Source organism: Lissotriton vulgaris, chromosome 3_1 (assembly GCF_964263255.1).
Source record: "Lissotriton vulgaris chromosome 3_1, aLisVul1.2, whole genome shotgun sequence".
Classification (NCBI taxonomy): Eukaryota; Metazoa; Chordata; class Amphibia; order Caudata; family Salamandridae; genus Lissotriton; species Lissotriton vulgaris.
The window spans coordinates 1,855,502,926-1,855,521,797 of NC_141689.1; the positions used below are offsets into that span (position 1 = coordinate 1,855,502,926).

General features: G+C 48.5%; 1 protein-coding gene across 1 annotated transcript in view; it reads left to right on the forward strand.

Moving 5' to 3' along the window:
* MND1 (meiotic nuclear divisions 1) overlaps positions 1–18,872 on the forward strand; it is a 403,567-nt gene that overhangs the window by 110,703 nt on the left and 273,992 nt on the right. The window contains exon 4 of the mRNA XM_086962315.1: positions 12,346–12,494. Within this exon, the coding sequence (XP_086818441.1) occupies positions 12,346–12,494 (149 nt within the window). The remainder of the gene's footprint in view (positions 1–12,345; positions 12,495–18,872) is intronic.

Below are 18,872 nucleotides of genomic sequence, written 5' to 3' on the forward strand. Positions count from 1 at the left end.
CCAAGCCATAGTCCTGGTGTGGTGATCAAAAGAGAGATTTTACTCCTCCTTTGGGATGGGGGTGGTACCCAGAGTCTGCGGCCATCATCTTGGTGACCATATCGAGGGAGCTTTACCCACAATTAGGACCTCGGTCTTGCCACCATTCAGCTTTAAGCAGTTGTTAGCCATCCAGACTGCAAGCTCTTGTAGGCATGTGAAGAAGTTAGCGGCAGCTTCTTCCTGAGATTGGGACAGAGATACTACAAGCTGCGTGTCATCCTCATATTACACGACACTGATGCCGTATTTTTCAATGATTTTTGACAGAGGGGCCATATACATATTAAAAAGCGTAGGGCTAAGTATAGAGCCCTCGGGAACTCCCTGACCTAACCTGATATTCTTGGAGTAGTACGGCCCTTGGGATACTTGAAAGCTCCTGTCCTGTAGGAAAGAGCTTAACCATTTCAGAGTCAGGTTGGTCAGTCCACTTTCCTTAAGGCGCTGAAGGAGTATGGGATGGGCCACGGTATCGAATGCGGCGCTAAGGTCCAGCAGAATCAACACCACCGTTTTTTCCTGCATCGACCTGTCTGCGGATGGTTTCAGTGGACAGAAGCAGCTCCGACTCTGTGGAATATGTTGCCCGGAAGCCCGATTGCTTGGGGTGGAGTAGACTGGCCTGGTTCATGTGCATGGTTAGCTGAGCATTGACTGTCTTTTCCGCAATCTTGGAGAAAAAAGATAGGAGTGATATTGGTCGAAGATTCTCCAACTGACTGGCGCTAACCCCAGTTTTTTTTAAATGGGGACAACCACTGCCTCTTTCCACCTTTGGGGGACTACTTCTGCCTCAAAAGAGAGTCTGATGAGGTGTCTAATGTAAGGACCCAGAATGTCCATACTCTCCCTCATATTTCTCTCTTTCATAGGATCTCTCAGGGAGCCTGATTTGATGTTTAAAGCTATGGATTTGAGGTCGTCCAAGGAGGGAAGGCTAAAACTGGAGAGGCAGGAAGCCTCCTCCATGTTACATACTCCCGTCCTATCAGATTTCTTGCCTGGTGCCGCCTCCGGGAAGGTTTAGTAGATCCTCTTTACTTTGTCAGAGAAATAATCTGCTATCAAGTTGCATGATTCAACAGAGTCTTTACTAGGGGCGGAGGTTCTGGCAAGGGACGAAAGCTCTTTAAAAATCACAAATAGCTCTCTAGAGGAATTTTCGGCTAGTTCAATCTTCATATTGTAGTACGCAGCTCACGTTTTCCTTATTAGAGAATGATAGATGGAGAAGTGTGACCCGGGACCAGGGTTCGATTCCCGACGCGGCAGGGTGTTGAGCTCAAATGTCCACGGACTCGATAATTCTCGCTTCGGTGCCTGACCTAATCATGGGTTCACACTCTGCAACTCTGGGCATTAAGCTTGCTTAATCTCCACAACGGCCCCCAGCGGCGGGATGCCTTGCTTTCACCTGGGGGATGCCCTGTAGGTGCTATCTCACAGGGAAAAACCAGGACGGGTTCCCAAGGCAAGCGCGGAGATACCCCTTCGGGGGTCGATTCTGGCGCTATATAAGAAATACAATAATAATAATACTGCTTAAGACAGGTTTTATATGTGGCCTTCCTGTTTTCTGAGAAATCTTCTCTCCACCTATGTTCCAAACGTTTACAGGAGGACTTCACAGCCTTCAGCTCCTCGTTGAACCATGGTGCGGATCTAGACTGTCTCCTTGGAGCACTGGTGGCCCATGGTGCCACCTTGTCAAGCGCCTCACTAATACGTTGATCTAAAGCACTACAGTCCGTTTCAACTTCGCTCCCTCCTGGTGGTCCCCCCTGCTGTAGAGCAAGATTGAACTTGGTTGCCGAGAAACCGGGCCATTTCCTCTGGGGTCTACCGGTGTCTGATTTTAACACAGCTTGGACTTTAGGAATAACAATTCTAAAGGGAATGACATAATGATCTGTGCATGGGACTGGAATTGGAGTATCAACCCTAAGCTCTCCCCAATTGTCAAAAATAGGGTCAAGTAAGTGTCCATGCTGATGAGTCTGGAGAGTAGATTGTAGCACTAGTTGAAGCGTAGCCAGCTCCTGGCGGGGCTCTTGCGCCGGGACATTATCCCTGTTGTCAAATTTTAAGTTGAGGTCGCCCAGCACCAGCACCTTGGCATATCGTAGTGCTAGTTGTATGACATATTCTCTAAGACTGATAACGAATTGTAAAACTGGACCAGGTGGTCAGTATATCAATAGGCCTTTAATGACATGGGTATTATCCACTGCAATAGTGAAGAGACCCGCCTCACTGGCCTCTACTGTCACCCTCTCCAGGGAGCATTCTACAGACAGTTTATGGATCATTGCTATCCCACCCCCTCTGCTTATAGGGCGATCCAGTCTTAAGATCCCATAATTCAGGGGGAGGGCCTTGAGGAAATCGGGTGCAGAGTCCTCGTTCAGCCATGTTTCGGTTAATAGCATGATGTCTGGTTGGTTATCCATGAGAAGATCGTAGAGCTCATGTTTATGCTTGCTTAGGGACCTACAGTTGACCAATGTCATTTGGAAGTTGTGTTCCTTTCCAAATTTCCCCTGGTTAATCATCAGTGCATAGGGAGAGTGATCACATTTTTGCCCCTTGAGACCTATCTGTATACTATGCGCACATAAGTTGGATATGGAGGGGCGCATTGTGTGAAGTTCTTCAGAGGTGTAATTGTAGGCGGTTGAAAAATGGCCAGGGATTCTGGCCCCGGGATCCGGACGGGCGCAGACGGGCTTGCCTTTGGCGCACCGGCGGCGCGCCTGCTGCGCGCGTCTGCTGCGCGTCCTTCCTGGCATACGCCCTAATTAGTCCCCTCCCGCCTCCACACTAGACCGCTGACTGGGTCTAGAACTAGGAGACCGGAAGCACTACTCCTTCCTTCCCTCCCCTCCGTTCAATCGGCACTGAAAACGCAGTGACGGACCGGTGCGTGAGGAGTTGCACAGGATCAAGCAAGTGAGTGGTTTAAAAACATTTTTAAAGTGCAATTCACAAAACATTCAGCTCTCACAATGCCCAGTTGGTATTACCGCATGTCAAAGCAGCTCCCAACAGACTCTGCCACCATCTGTCTTTGCCGCAGCGTGCACTTCCTAGCATGCGCCCTAAGTAGTCCCCTCCCGCCTTCACACTAGACCGCTGACTGGGTCTAGAACTGGGAGACCGGAAGCACTACTCCTTCCTTCCCTCCCCTCCGTTCAATCGGCACTGAAAACGCAGTGACGGACCGGGGCGGGAGGAGTTGCACAGGATCAAGCAAGTGAGTGGTTTTAAAATTTTTCAAAAGTGCAATTCACATAACAGTCAGCGCTTACAATGCCCAGTTGGTATTACCGCACACAAGTAAATACAGCTTTTCCTGTTGCTTAGTCAATTATTGAAGAATCACAGTAAAGATTTCAGTGCTTGTGAGATTTCTACACATATCTTCTCCGTATGGAAACATTTCCATGCACAGCTATTAAATTTCCGTGTGTCATCAGGACTAAACAAGTGAGGTTTTTTTACTACTAATGTATCTTATTGTTATGTGACAAATGTTTTTCACCACTTTGGATAACTATTTGATCCTAAGTGTTATGTAGGAGAAACGTAGTCTGATTGTCTCAGTAGAAGTCTTAATAATATTTTATTTAATCGACCAATAGCATGATCATACACATCATAAAATCTCAAATACATAGTATTACATTTATATCATCAATACCGATGTCAAACATAATTCAAAACAATGATTTGAAATATGATTGGTCCGACAATCAATGCACTTAAAACAGATTACAATTTTATACATCTAAAAGGACAGGGATATTAGTTTTAAAAAAAACAACACATATATCCAGACTAATTGAACACCGGCACTTATTATGATACAACTTTCGATCTCAGCCACCAAGCATATAACGGGTAGGTGGTTATAGAAAAAACAAGCCACTTTGTTGTATCTGACCTGAATATGCGTAAGGCTTCGGAAGGGCGTGAGAAGGAAAGCCATCGACAGGCTGGAATAATCCATGATTTCGTTAGACTTGCATACGCAGGGCAGACGAAAATAAAGTGCTCAGTGGTCTCTGCAGTACATTTACATAAAGGGCACAGAGAAGATATAGTAGCATTTGCACAACTGTTTTTCCATTTGTTCAGTGGAAGAATCCCTGTCCTAAACTGTAAATAAAGTGCTTGTGCCTGAGGTGGTTCAATATCAATCATATACATATAAAATTTAAAACAACTTTTAACTTAACATTGAAGAGTTAAAGTGCCTCGTGCTACAGTACCAATATCCTTTTTTTTTTTTTAACAGGGGGGGCATTTTTTTGGCAATAGACTGAGGCTCCTCCCACATGGCAGCCACACCCAATCTTAAGAGCCACACCCTTACCCTATTGAGCCATGCTAGTTGGCCAGTCTGTCTTTGGGGGGGTTAATAGTTCCACTATTGCTTCATTTACCGGGATCTGGGTATTGTTGGTCCAGATTCTAACCCAGAACATTAGGGCTTTGAGAATCGCAAAATGAGAAATGGACTTTAGACCTAAGCCAAGGCGTTGTGGCAGAATGGGTTTATTGGTCGGAAGATTGGGGGTTACCCTTAGGAATTTGTTTTCCGCTACCTCCAGTTGTTTCACATTTTCCAGCCCCATACTTCTGCCCATACAGGGCCCCACCTAGCCCTTTAGCCCTATGTTTTTAAAGTATGGGAGAGATTGGCCGGAAGATTGAGCGTTTTACCCTTTTTGCTGTGGCGCAGTCCACATGTTGCAGTGCCAGTTCGCTCTTCTGGATTTGGGATGACCATGATAAGTTATCACTAATTCTAACTCCCAGATAGTCAAAAACCTTGACCTGTTCTAGGAGTTTGGTACACAACATCAGTTTCCCCTTGGTCGATTTGTAGGGGTTAAAAACCATGTATTTTGTTTTAGAGCAATTAATCTCAAGCCCCGATCCTTGCATGCTCTGGCAAACTTGTTGAGGATATTTTGAATGCCTTTCATGGTCTTCGAGATGGGCAATGTATTATCTGCGAATAACAGGGAGGGTATATAGCTACCTGCTAGTCTGGGCTGATTAACTCCTCAATCATATAACTCTTGTATTAATCCATTTATATAGAGTAAAAAGGGTTGGGGCAAGCACACAACCCTGGCGCACCCGTTTTAAAATTTGTACATTGTTAGAGAGGCTACCATCAGACTTCCATCTAACTTTGGCGAAGTTGTCATGGTGCAAACAGACCAGTAGGTGGAGTAGATTGCCTGGGAGTCCTACGTTTCTAAGTGTGGCCCAAAGCTTGTTGCGATCTATGGAGTTGAATGCCATTTTGAGGTCAACAAATATGACATATAAGTGACCCTTCCAAATCTTCACTGCCTTCCAAATGAGCAACAAAAATCTAAAAACTTGCTCTAGAGTTCTGATGGATGGCCTAAAGCCTGCCTGCAGGTGTGAGATAATCTTGTTTACCTCTAGCGAGTTTTGGAGACTTAGCAGAATTACTTTGCAAAACACTTTTTGGGAGACATCTTTAAGACTTAATGGTCTATAATTTGAAGGGTCCTCTGTGTCTCCTTTTTTAAAAATGGGAATTATTTCAGCCCCTTTCCAGGTTGGAAAAATTTCCCCACCTCGCTGAATGGCATTAAAGACACTTTGAAACAATGGGCCCCAGATATCAGGCTCTGCTTGTACAGGTCTCCTGGAAGTCTATGTAAGCCAGGAGCTTTCCCTGCCTGTAGTACGTTGATTGCTATCATAATTTTCATTAGGGAAAACCCCTCACCATATTCCTATATTGTCATTGGGATACCTTCCCCTGCTGCTACTACAGTTCCCTTCTCTGGGTCATGGGTGTGAGAAGTTGGCCTGATATGTGGTGTTTCCAATTCTGGAACCACCTTGTATCAGTCCAAACAATCCCTTATGGTGTCTAGTTATAAGTCAACCTTGTAGACAAGCTATCCTAGGGGTAGCATGAACTAAGCAGCCTTAAAGGCTTAACTTAAGAGGTCGTGTTAAGCGAGCTGTTTTACCACATGCAATCCTGTAATACCAAATGAAAGGACACCACACAAGTATATATTATAAAAATATATGTGTTTATTTCTAAATTAATCCCCAGTACTCTTTATGAGCAAAGGGGCACAAGCGTTAAATCAAAAGCACAGTATAACATACAAAGTTGCACAATTATGGATGAGGGCGGGTGGCCACTCAAACCATATACTAAAAAAGTGGTATAAGAGATACCAATCGAACAGTGGTTAGGCCTAGGGCCTAGAGAATCGCTGGGAGCAGTCAGGACTAGCAATGCTGAAGTCGGGAGAAGCCCGCGGGATTCGGGTGCAGCACGTAAAGTGCGGCTTGCACCAATGCAATGTCAATGGTGCGTAAAAGTTACACAAAGTTAGTTTAAAGATACTGCCGCTGAACCTAGAGGAACAAAACTTAAGACACAGACCCTAGAGGTGTGTAGGAACACTGGCGTTGCAATGTTACCTCACCCACAGGAAATGGGTGCACAGGGTCGAAGTGGCGTCGGGTTTTGACAAGCAGGTTCTTGGTGCTTGGAGCTGGAGAAGCTGCAGGCGACGGGAAGCAGAAGTGTCCGGTGTGATCCATGGGCGGATCGAAGTCGAGATGAATCTGAAAGCAGAGATGACAGAGTCTGGGTCATTCAGCAGTGACCAGGGTGGAAACAGGACGGAACCAGGCAATGTCGGGCGCAATCAGATGGTTGTCGAGAGGCTTCTCTCCGCTGTCACGTGGGCTCTGGGGCATCTGCGATGTCCAGGAGCAGGTCACGATCTGTCCCACGCAGGCTCTCGCAGTCAGCACCGTCAGCTTCAAGATTGCAGCAAACAGCACTTGGCAAAAGCAATCCACGCGGAACCGGGAGATTGCTTCTCACTCAGATCAGGAGGGTCAGAGTGGGGGCTCCTTTTCACAGGAGCTGGTGCAAATCTGGAGCAACCAGAAAAGCAAGTCGCTTTCAAGTTTTCGTCGGCACAGGGGCCACAAGCCAGCTGGCAAGTGACCGGGCCAATGCGTCGAGCCAACACAAGCAGAAGGGCCCCACGCAGCACTCGTCGAGTGTGGAGGGGGTAGCTTTGGTGCAAGTGTAGCTCAGGGTTGGGGCTTCTCAAACCCCGGTGTACAGCTTCGAGGGGCACTCGTGGGCTGCACGGTCAGCGTCTCGTGGCCTTTTCAAGATGGCGTGCCCTACGCTTCCGGTTGCCTCCACGGGTCTCAGCTCTGCAGGGACTGTGGATCGGGCTGGGAGAAGGCAGGCAAGCTTGATCTCGTCGATCGAGTTCCGTCGGGAACTGCAACAAAGCAAGGGTCGAGGGCTGGATGGTGCCTGTTTGCACAGGGTGGTCACTCCTTGACCACAAGGGAGATTCTTCAGCGTCCTACGTTGAGTATGATGTCAAAGGGTCCAGAATTCGTTTCTTATGTTTCTTCAGGATGATCTGAGTTGCATTGGCACTGCTCCCACTCTTATTCCAATCTGAGGGGTGGATCTCCTGCTAGGTCCCTCCCTATGGGTGGGACCAGGAAGGGGGGCGGTTGAACCCCCTTTCCTTTGTCCAGGTCACACTGGAGCTGGGGCTGGTGTGCCCCAGAACTGGTTTGACTGGACTATGCAAGGGGAAGCCTTGTGCTCCCCAGGCACTGTCTGGTTTCTTTCAAACCTCCCTGCTACAATCCACTATCTCCTGTCTGGGGTGGTGTGACACCTCCCTGCGACAGAAAAGCCTTTGTCCAGGCCTCCTCTGTTGAGTTTCGGTCAGCAGCAGGAGGTCAGACATGTGTCTTTGGCAGAAGCATCTATTTTGTGGATCTGAGGCTCTTTTAAAAATCAAGCGCGTTTTAGCAAAAGTAACATGTCGTCCCCTCTAGAGGGGTGGAATGCTACCCCCGTCGCCAGGACTGTTTTGATAAAGCCAAACCAAAGTTGACATATAACCGCGAGGATTATAATGCACTTAATAGTATATGGTTTGGCATTATCCCGGAACAGCTAAGGGAATTGGTCCCGACAGCTGCAGACAGGCTCAGCTCATGCTAGAGCACCATCTCACATTAAACCACGCACTCTGCCTTCAGGATTGTTAAGGCCTGCCATAGGAGTGGCTCACAGGTTTATATGTGTCCAGATAGGTTTAGATATAGGCATACTATATTTAAGCAAGGGGTGATACACCACCTTGCCCCAGCTGAGTGATCAGCCAGTTGTGTCAATTTTAGATAGCCAGCCAGGGGTGGCAAAAGATATGCTGCAGCCCCTGGTAGGCCTTAAATGCACCTATGCCCTGGGCACCTTATAGTGCTCTGTACAGGGGCTGATAAGGTGACCCAAGCCAATCTAGTTATGCACCTAGGGTACATGGAATCCATTTTACAGAGAGAGCAGATAGCCTGGTGCCCTGATTAGCAGGGAACCAGGCCAACTAAGTCGAAAACCAGCTAAACACAAGGCAAAAAATCTGGGGTAACCATAGTCAGGTAGCCACCTTCCTACAATGGGCCTCATCAATATAAAGCCTATTAAAATATTCTTCCCAAACGTGGTTGTATATAATATTCATCTTCACTGACTTGCTTGATGGAACCCTTAAAGAGCAGGTGCCAGAAAAGCTGGCCACCCTTCTGTTTTGAAGCCTCAGCTAATGTACGTCAGTTTTCAGCCTCCCAGCTTCTCTTGGCCCTATCTTGGGCCCTCTTATAAAACGTCCTTCTATTTGTAATGTCAGGTCGTATTCCCTGTTTTACTGCCACTGTTAATTTGTCCCTGGCTAATTTACAATCTTTGTTGTACAATGGGGCGGTATTTTTTTTCAACACGTTAAAATTGGACGGTTTCCTATAATAAGGTTTAATGCTATTGGTTAGTTTTTGGAAGATAGCCACAATGAAATCATCCTCTTTATGGTCTAAGTCACTAAGTGCCATAAGGGTCTGTGACACTTCTTTATACATTTTTTCGAGTATTTTCCCATCTGCCGTGACCTCTTGCCATTTAATTTTCCTAATGTTGTTCATAGTTATAATTGGAGTTGTTGTTCGATGAGTTTGATTTTGTGCAATGTGGAGGCCAGCTAGTTCCATAAGAAGGGCATTATGATCCCTTCCCTCCCGGTTTTGAACAGTCATATCCTTAACATATGGCCACAGGTCAAGATCCACCATAATATAGTCTATCCTACTTTTAATGTTCCCCCTCTTGAACGTAAACCTGGCTTCCTTATCTGAGGATGTCTGCCCGTTACAGGCACGCACCCCATGGGCTAAAGTAAGAGAGAGTACCTGATGCCCAACCTTGGTGCATCTTTCAATGGGTGGAATCTGTAGCTTGTTTACTCCCCTTACTTGCTCTTCTTCCTGCACTAGTTCTTGTATGTTCTCTACTGGCTCATAAGTTGTGTTAAAGTCGCCATCTAAGATGAGATAGTACTTCTCTCTGCAGGTTTCAAGAAAGTTAACAAGCGTTGTAATTCGTTTCTGAGTGCCTATAATGGCTACTGAACCTATATCATATTGATGCCTAGAATTTCCTGGGAAACTACGTCCAGTAATTTAATTTTACAGGCCATTGAGGACCTGACCCATATTCGCAGCCCTCCAGCCAGGCGGCCTGCTGTTGACGTCCTGGCCTCAATACTAAATGTAGTGAACCCCACCCTAAACACCCGCTCTGTCGCCCAGGTTTCCTGGAACACATGTACATGGCAGCTATCCACCATTCTACCCCACTCTGCGTCACTTAACTTCGATTTTATCTGGAAAGACTGTTCAGCCCCCTTGCTTCCCTGTAGCGGGCGACTCATTACGAAATTTAAAGGCGTTGGTTATTGGGCTGGTACGCTAATATTTAATTGGGTAAGTAAGATGCTATTCGCTAACTCTTTGTAGATGGTATCGCCAGTATTTGTTATTCCCGCTGCTGGGGGGATTGTAGCTACGGAGTAGGGCAGCATTGTTTTTTCGTTCCCTTCATTCAGTCAATCTGGGATGTCCAAATCAGTAGGATCCTCAGATCTATTACTGATTTCTATTGGGAAGTAAGCCTTTTTATTTAATAGGTTCTGGGCAGGGCGGATATTCAGTGGAGGAGATAACCCGGCTGGCTTAAGATGTTTATAGAAAAAACTGAGTCGCACTAGCTCAATCCCATGTACGGAAACCCACTCAGATAGCTTCCTCCTGCTCTGGAGTAGCTGCCCTGCAAGATCTGGGGATCTGCAATTAATTACTATGCAGCCTCCTTTGCCAACTTTTCTCAAGGGACCAACCCAGTTCACTCTTCAAATAAATAGAATATTGTGGAAGCTGAAATTGGAAAAATCAGTGTTCCGTGATAGCCAATGGCATACTTTGTTCCTCAATTGGGTGGTGGATTCCTTTTGATTACCCATAAGCGGCGGAACTTTGGTTAAGATCACTACATATGGGCAGCATTCTGGGGGGGGGGGGAGGGGGTACAGTGCCACATCATTACCAGTGTCTACCCCTCTTGGTAAATTGCCTATTTGTGTGTTAAGTTGTCTAGAGGGTTCAATTCCTTTCACGTTTGATGAGGGGCTACTAGTATTAAGTCTAGAATGAATGCCAAGATACCCCTACTTAATTGGAGGATGGTTGTGGGCTGTAGCTTTATGTCTAGAAGGGACTTCCCTTTTGTCGTGCCAATTTTCTTGAGAAATGGACACAACAGAGGGTTGTTTTGAATTACAATGATTAGTTTCTGCCGTGGCATTGTGGTTCCTATGACTTTTGTCCCCCAGTTGTGCTGCAGATTCTGGACATGAGTGGGCATGCTTCCCTATCTCTATTGCTAGGGCAGATGGCGTCTTTTCTATATTTACCACATTACCTCTAGGTTTTCGAGCCTGTTCATAATGGGTAATAGACTATTTAACATTATTCTTTCGAATTCAATCATTAAAAACGTAATATCTTGCGGAGATAAAACTGCCACGACAGGTGGCACAGAATGAGAATGCAATACGACTGATGGTGTGGTGTCATGTTGGAGCTATTACGATCCACAATTGGGGCCTCCTTAGTTTTTCTCTTCGATCTAGTATTAGCTACTAGTAAAGGCTCCAAGTGTTTTTGCTTCCTCTTCCTTTTAGCTGGTGGACAAGGTATAGGAGATACTTGAGGTCGGGCCAGGTGCTCTACTGGGGTGGAAAGTTCCAGTATCGGTTGTTCTACAATGGAGCTCTCTAACACCATATTCTTTGCTTGGGCATTTGAAGAAATATCCTGATTTAAGCCTATGGTTGAGCCCCCATCTAAGGATAGCCGGCATTGCACTACTAATATTTATATATCTATTGCTTTTGCAGCCTGTGTTAGATAAGTCATGGGTAGAATTCTGGAAAGATTATGGGGTACCCTCCATCTCCCCCGTACGCTTCACTTTCGCCATTGGGCAGACTGGATAAAGTAACACTAAATAGAACTAGTATCAGTACAAATTTTCTAGCAAACTTACTTAACAGAGGGACTGACACCTTTCCAGTCTATCCGAGTCCAAGGGAGAGGGGGATAAAATAACAAACAAAAAAATACCAAGAGGGAGGGCCCAGCCCATCCTCCTCTGGGCTCTGACTGGCGTAGACTGGCTCTCCCTTGGCCCGGGTGCGGCCCGGGCTCGCCCGAGCATGTCATGCGCTGCGGGAGCCCTGGCCGATCTTTAAACGCCTCCTGGAGCTGGCAGCAACAACAGCAGAGTATCAGGTATGAGCTCCCGCGCTGCTGGAGCCCTGAATGCCTCCTGGCACTGGCATGGTGCTGGTAGCGGCGTCCTTGACGCAAAGCAGGCTGGGGAATGTGGTTCAGCCTCCCCTTAAGCCCAGCAGGGTAATGGTGGCGGTGATAGGCCGGTAAGCGCTCGGGCTTCCCCTCGGCCGGAAAACAACAGCAGAGGATCAGGTATGAGCTCCCGCGCTGCGGGAGCACTGGACAATTTTTAAACGCCTCCTGGCGCCTGCAAGGTGCTGGCGGCGGCATCCTTTACTCAAAGCAGGCTGGTGAATGTGGTTCAGCCTCCCCTCAAGCCCAGCAGGGTAATGGTAGCGGTGATGGGCCGGTAAGCGCGCGGGCTTTCCCTCGGCCAGAAAACAGCAGAGGATCAGGTATGAGCTCCCCAAGTCTTAATATTAAAGTTGCTGCTTAAACTCCTATTGTTTTGTATGCAATGTTGAAATTATTACATTTGATATTGTGGTATTCTACTTGCAAATCTTCATTAATAATACATAAATATTATTTTTAACTTTTATATGTTCGATATTATAGCATCAATGTCCGTAAAGGAGATCTTACAAAGCTTAGTTGATGATGCCATGGTGGACACAGAGAGAATTGGAACTTCAAATTACTTTTGGGCTTTTCCAAGTAAAGCCCTTCATGCACGAAAGCGCAAGTTGGAGACCCTAGAAACTCAGGTAATTATAGAATGAGTGATAAGGCATACCTCAATTTAAAACAATGAAGTCAAATGGACTAGATGATATGTTCTTGGCCATTCTGTTGCTTTTGTGGATTGATTTTTATTTTTCATTGAAAAACATCTTTCTTCAGATAATCTATCATGTCATAACCAATGAAAATGTTGGGGATGGAATTTATTTAATCTTCATTTTTAGTGCAAGGATGTGAAAGGGATCTATCTGCTTTAGTATGTAATACTTGGCCTAAGAATATGCTAGAAGATACAAAACGTTTGCGCAATGAGGTTATTGGAATGCTGTGGTTGTCATATCAATGGGGATATGAGTTGTTTCAGCAGTAACACTAGGTACTCTAGGTTTCCAAATGAAGATGTTGTGCATAGATTCCATAGAATAACCTACAGAGTTGAACTGTTGTGAAATTCTAGAGCATGAGAGTTCTATTTTTATATGACTTGTCTTTCAATGTTTCATTTTTAAACAGGCACCTTTCTTTGGTCCTATACAGTCCAAGCATGTTGGCCATGATAGTACATTCATATTTCTCATTCTCTGCATAGTCATACGAACTAAGTAAATATATGGAAACGTTAGCAAAATAAAGCTTTATTAATGGAAAACCTCCCCCATCTCATGTGCCCAAATTAGTTTGGATTGTTGCGAGAAGGCCAACGTTAGATGATACAAAAACAGTAAGCTACTAAAAAAAAATGTTAAGTTGTTCACCCTGCAGTACTATGAATGTTGGATGCTGAGAAACTGCTTAACAAAGTAAATACAAGCTTTATCTAAAATTATGTCCGCAATGGCATCTTTGTGAAACTACAAATGAATAAGTATGCATGCTAAAACAGTGAAAAACGACTTTGGTGTTTTTACATTGCCAGGACATGTAAAACTTAATTACACATGTCTTACTTTTTAGACACAGTGTATTGTCTAATTTTGAATTTATGGTAATTGCTAGCTACTCTGTCCCTTATCCTTCTCCCAAGCTTTGCTCTCAATTCGATAACCTGCAAATAGGTCATCTGCTCCCCAGTATCCTTTAAAGCAATAGCTCTAGCATGTTGCTGCTCTAACTCTATGTACTGCCTATTTTCCTTCCTCACCAGGGTTGCATTTTGCCGATTGTGTTTGATAATATATTGTAGTGTTGCCCCTCTCACATACACCTTCAAACAATCCCAGACTATAGTACTAGATGCCGTACCTTGATTATTCTCTAGGTATTCCCTAAATATTCCTTGCATATATTCCACATAATCAGAGTTGTTAAGGAGATGTCTAGGAAAAGAGAATTCCCTAGCTTACTATTTCCCCCCAGACTGAAGCTGACATGTCAGCATAACAGGGTTGTGGTACGATGTCATTTTAGGACATACTTCTATGGATGCAGTTTCTAGCATAGTTTTATTTGTAAAAATCATATCGATTCTGGAATACTGTTTATGCAGATTTGAAAAAAAAGTATAACCTGGAACTGTTGGAAATATTTCCTCCAAGCATCCTCCAATTGATGTATGTGAAGTAAGTCAAATATGGCTGCCCTCGTCTGAACCATTTTAGCTCGTGCTAGGGTATTCGTGGTGTCGGTTTTTTTAAATCTAAAATACAATTAAAGTCTCCCATAACTATGAGTTCGCCTGCCCATTCCAGTAATTCAGAGCATAAAAAAGAAATAATCTCCGGGCAGCGGTATTAGGGCCATATACCGTATATGCCGTGACCTTGCGCCCAAAAATCAGGAGTTGGGCGATTGCCCATCTCCCTTTAGAATCGGCCATTGTTCGAAATACCTTAACTTTGCATTGCTTGGACTTCAATATGGCTACCCCTCGAATAGAACCTGATTGTGAGGTACACACAACTCCTATCCAAGTTGTTTAAAAAGGGCGAAGGGGCGTGGCTTGGATGCCGAGGAGGTAGGCAGCGTGAGCTCGGAGCTCCGTGCCCGATCCCGGAAAATATCCTGAATATCTGATCGGACCCCGATATAACCAGTATCATCCGATACTGGAAGGCACTGCGGAGGGCCCGGGGCCCACGGAAGACGACATCGAGCCATTCAACAGCGATATTTTGGCTTTGAAAGTTGGACCCGGGCGAGAAGTCGAGGACCCCAAAATGGCGGCGAGGGCATGAGACTCTGAAGCGGCGGAGACATCTGCCTGGAGACCTGCTAAGGACTGCTCCCTGGTGACACAGGGGTGTTGACGGCTGCATCGCGCCTCTCCCCCCCAGGTGCTGAGTGGACCTTGGGCGCGCCCTCGGGCAGAGACTGGGGACTCCCCCTGGTAGGGGCGACAACAGTGCGATAGTGACCCAGCGACGAGAACCCTGGGCCCCTGGCACGACTGGCGCCGGCCGGGCTGCGGTCGTTCAGTGCTTCCTGAGTTCTGGAGATAACCTCGGACCCGGGAGCCCTGCTGTAGGGTGGGACCCAACGGCAAACGGAGGACATCCAGGACAATATCCGGAGGCCGCCGAACGAGCCGGCCAAGATGGGGAAGACGAAAGGGAAGGGGGATGGCGCGACCGATACTGAGGCCGCGGAGGGAGCGGAGCGAGACCAAGCAGCATTGCAGCGGATGCAGGATCGTATCCTGGAGGCCATTGCCGCCACTAAGGACGCTCTGCAGCAGGATATAGCTCAGGTGGCGACAGGTTTGGGCCTCCTGAAGGCCGACCATGACAAACTTAAGGACAGGGTGAAGTCCGTGGAGACCACGGTTAAAGAATTAGCCCCGGGCCAAGCCACGCTGAAGGCCCAGATGGCGGACGTGATGGACCGTCTGAAGGTGCTAGAAAGGAGGGCCGAAGATGCGGAAAACCGAAACAGACGCAACAACGTTCGCCTAGTGGGCCTGCCGGAAAAAATCGAAGGCGACGACATGGTGGGCTACCTTGATAACTGGTTGCGGACGGAGGTAGCACCGGAAGGATTGTCCCCCTTCTTCTCCCTAGAGCGGGCACATAGAGTTCCAGCGCGCCCGCCAGCCCTGGGCCTCCCTCCTCGCCCAGTGGTGTTTAAGTTGCTCCACTACCGGGACAGAGACTGGCTCCTACAGAGGGCGAGAGAAGCGGGCCGTTTCAAGTGGATAACAATAGAGTCACCATGTTCCAGGACTATACATTTGAAACGCAGCGGCTCCGGGCAAATTTTCTGTCCCTCAAACGGGAGCTCCGCCAGGAAGGCATCAAGTACTCCCTGTTGTTCCCTGCCAAGCTAAGAGTGGTGGTGGATGAGAAAACATTATTCTTCACGACCTCCGCGGACGCTTGGGACTGGTGGGACACCTATAAAGCGGGTACGGATGGTGCTAAGGCCAGGGAGGAGGAGGCTAAGGTGGCGCAACCGGTCAGGCAATCCCAACGGATCAGGAGGAACCGCAAGAGGACCGGAAAACCATCGGTGTCGCAGACGGAGGCGGAGAGGCAGGCGGCACTGCAGGCGGTAGTGGACTTATCTAGGACCGCCAGGAGTCGGTCCGGGAAGGGCACGGAATCGGAAGACCCGGGCACGGGCTCAGAGACTGGGCAGTCGGAATTTGGTGGAGCCCGGGGCCCTGTTGTGACGCCGCAGACTTCGGGGGAGATACTGGAGGCGTGTTGAACTGAACTGGTGGAGTGAACTTGTTGGTTGGACACCGGGGCACTGGGCCCGCAGCAATGGAACGTTATTGATTGAGGTTTTGGGGGGCTGTAAGGTGGGGATTGTGGGATGGAGTGCACGGGGCTGATTTGTTTTGAGGTTACCTTGCATTGAGCCACGCCTTACTGGCCCTTAAGGTCACCGCAGTGGGGACTGCGACTATTGCCTTTCCTTGAGGGGTGGTCGGGAGTGTTGGTTTGGATGGGGGTACTTCCAGTTGCGGGGGGGCCTGTCCTGGGGGGTGGGCGATACGAGCAGTTGGGGTTGCTCGGGGGGTAGTTGTTGTTGGAGGGGTTCAGCTTCCTGTTTGGAGAGGGTGGGTGGGTGGACCCGTGGTCGCGGGACTTATGCGGACATTGTTCTTTGCTCCTTGGTCCGGTTGTGTACGGGGGGATGGCTAGTGCTGGGGCGCTGAAATGTGTGACCTGGAATGTGCGGGGTATGCAGTCCATGACGCGCAGACATAAAGTCCAGGCGTACCTCAAACGTAGGGGGGTTCATATAGCTTTCCTGCAGGAGACGCATCTTAACAAGCAGGAGGGGGCTGCTCTGCAGAGGCGCTGGAGGGGGCAGTTATTTTACACGACATTTTCGGCTTTTGCAAGGGGGGCACTGATTTGGATACGGGCGGGGGTCCCCTTCCAGGTCTCGAAGTCAGTGGTGGACCCGGAGGGCAGATATGTAGCGGTGGAGGGGAGGCTGAGCGGCAGGGTGATATCTCTATGTAATGTGTATGCTCCTAATGTAGACCTCCCCGCCTTCTTGTCTACCATCTCGGGCAAACTGGCGGGTTATTTGGCAGGGCCGGTCCTTTTGGGGGGGGACTTCAACTCAGTTGAGGATGTGTTACTAGATAGATCCCATCCCCCGCTGCGCGCGTCCCCAGTGCATAGGGTCGCTAAGCGTAGGTTGGAATGGCAGGAAAGCTGGGCCCTCACGGATGCATGGAGGGCGTTGCACCCCACCACTAGGGACTATTCCTTTCACTCGCACCTACATGACCTGCACGTGAGGCTGGATGCGTTTCTTTGCTCGGCGTGTGTGCTCCCCGCGGTGGGAGGGGCGGAATATTTGGCCAGGACGCTATCGGACCACAACCCTTTGTTGATATCTCTGGAATGGATGGTGTCTGTTAACTGCGTGCCAACATGGCGCCTGCAACCTGACACCCTGGATGACTTGTTGTTCAGAGAGGCCCTGGGTGAGCGCATTGAGAGATATTTTGAGGTGAACAGTGGCTCGGCCTCCACTAGGGCGATCGAATGGGATGCGTTTAAGGTGGTGGTGCGGGGACACTGTATTGGACACACGGCAGGGGCTCGGAAAACACTGCTGGATGACTTAGATAAGGCTGAGACGCGGCTGAGGGACCTAGAGAAGAGGCGCCCGAATCACCCTGAGTTGCAGGAGGGGCTTAGCGGGGCACGGGAGGGGCTGGCGGTAGAGCTAGAGCGGCTGCGCAGTTTTGACCACAAGGAGTACATGGCAAGAGCGCATGCGGAAGGTGATAAGGCGGGGTCGATGCTGGCTTGGCTTGCTAACCCCGTCCGGAGGGGTGTGCCGATCATGGGGATCCAGGAGCCAGGGGAGGAGCCCTGCCACACTCAACCCGGGATCCTGAATAAGTTTCGTGCTTATTATGAGGGGCTCTATGAGAGTGGTGGAACGGGAAGGGCGGACGAGCTTGAAGAGTTTTTGGACGGGTTACAGTTGCCGCGAGTGGAGGACTCGGAGGCGGAAGAGCTAGGTCGGCCCATCTCTCTTGGGGAAATAGGTTGTGCTGTAAAGCAGATGGCTAGAAATAAGACCCCGGGACTCGACGGACTGCCAATCGAATTTTATGGTAAATACCTAGAGCACCTTGCCCCACGGCTGCACGAGGTGTACAACGAGGCACAGGCGAAGGGCCGACTCCCGGGCTCCATGTGCGAAGCCCTCATGATCTCGCTCCTGAAACCGGGCAGAGAGAGTGCGGCTCTGTCCTCGTATCGTCCGTTGTCTATGTTGACGACGGACTACAAGATCCTCAGTAAAATTTTGGCCAACAGACTGCTGGTGCACATGACGAGCCTGGTTCACGGTGACCAGTGTGGTTTCATACCAACACGCAACACCACTCATAACATTCGTAGGCTCACGAGACTGATGGGCGCGGACTGGCCTGACGCCATCTCCCCATTTGTCCTCTCCATTGATATTGAGAAGGCATTTGACAGCCTTGAATGGGGGTACTTGTATGAGGTGATGCGTCGCTTCGGGCTGGGGGACGGATATATAAAGTGGACCAAGGTCCTGTACACCGAGGCGGTAGCGAGGGTTCGGGTGGGCACACTGATCTCGGGACAATACCCGATTAAACGTGGCACTAGACAGGGTTGTTCCCTATCCCCGCTCCTATTCGCGTTGGCGATGGAACCCTTCGCGGCGGAAGCCAGACTGGGCCGCCACTACGCAGGCTTATCATTTAGGGGGAGACCGCAATTCATATCTCTGTACGCAGATGACCTGCTGATGTTTTTGGCCGATGCGGGCCCCGAACTTCAGGGGGCGCGGCAGCTACTGGGGCAGTTCGGCCGGTTGTCGGGCCTGAGGGTCAACTGGCCTAAATCCTGTCTGTTCCCCCTGAGGCCGGGTGAACCATGCCCGCTCACTGCTCAGGAACTCCGGTGGGAGCCGCGCTGCCTGCACTATTTGGGGGTCTATGTTTACCACACCCC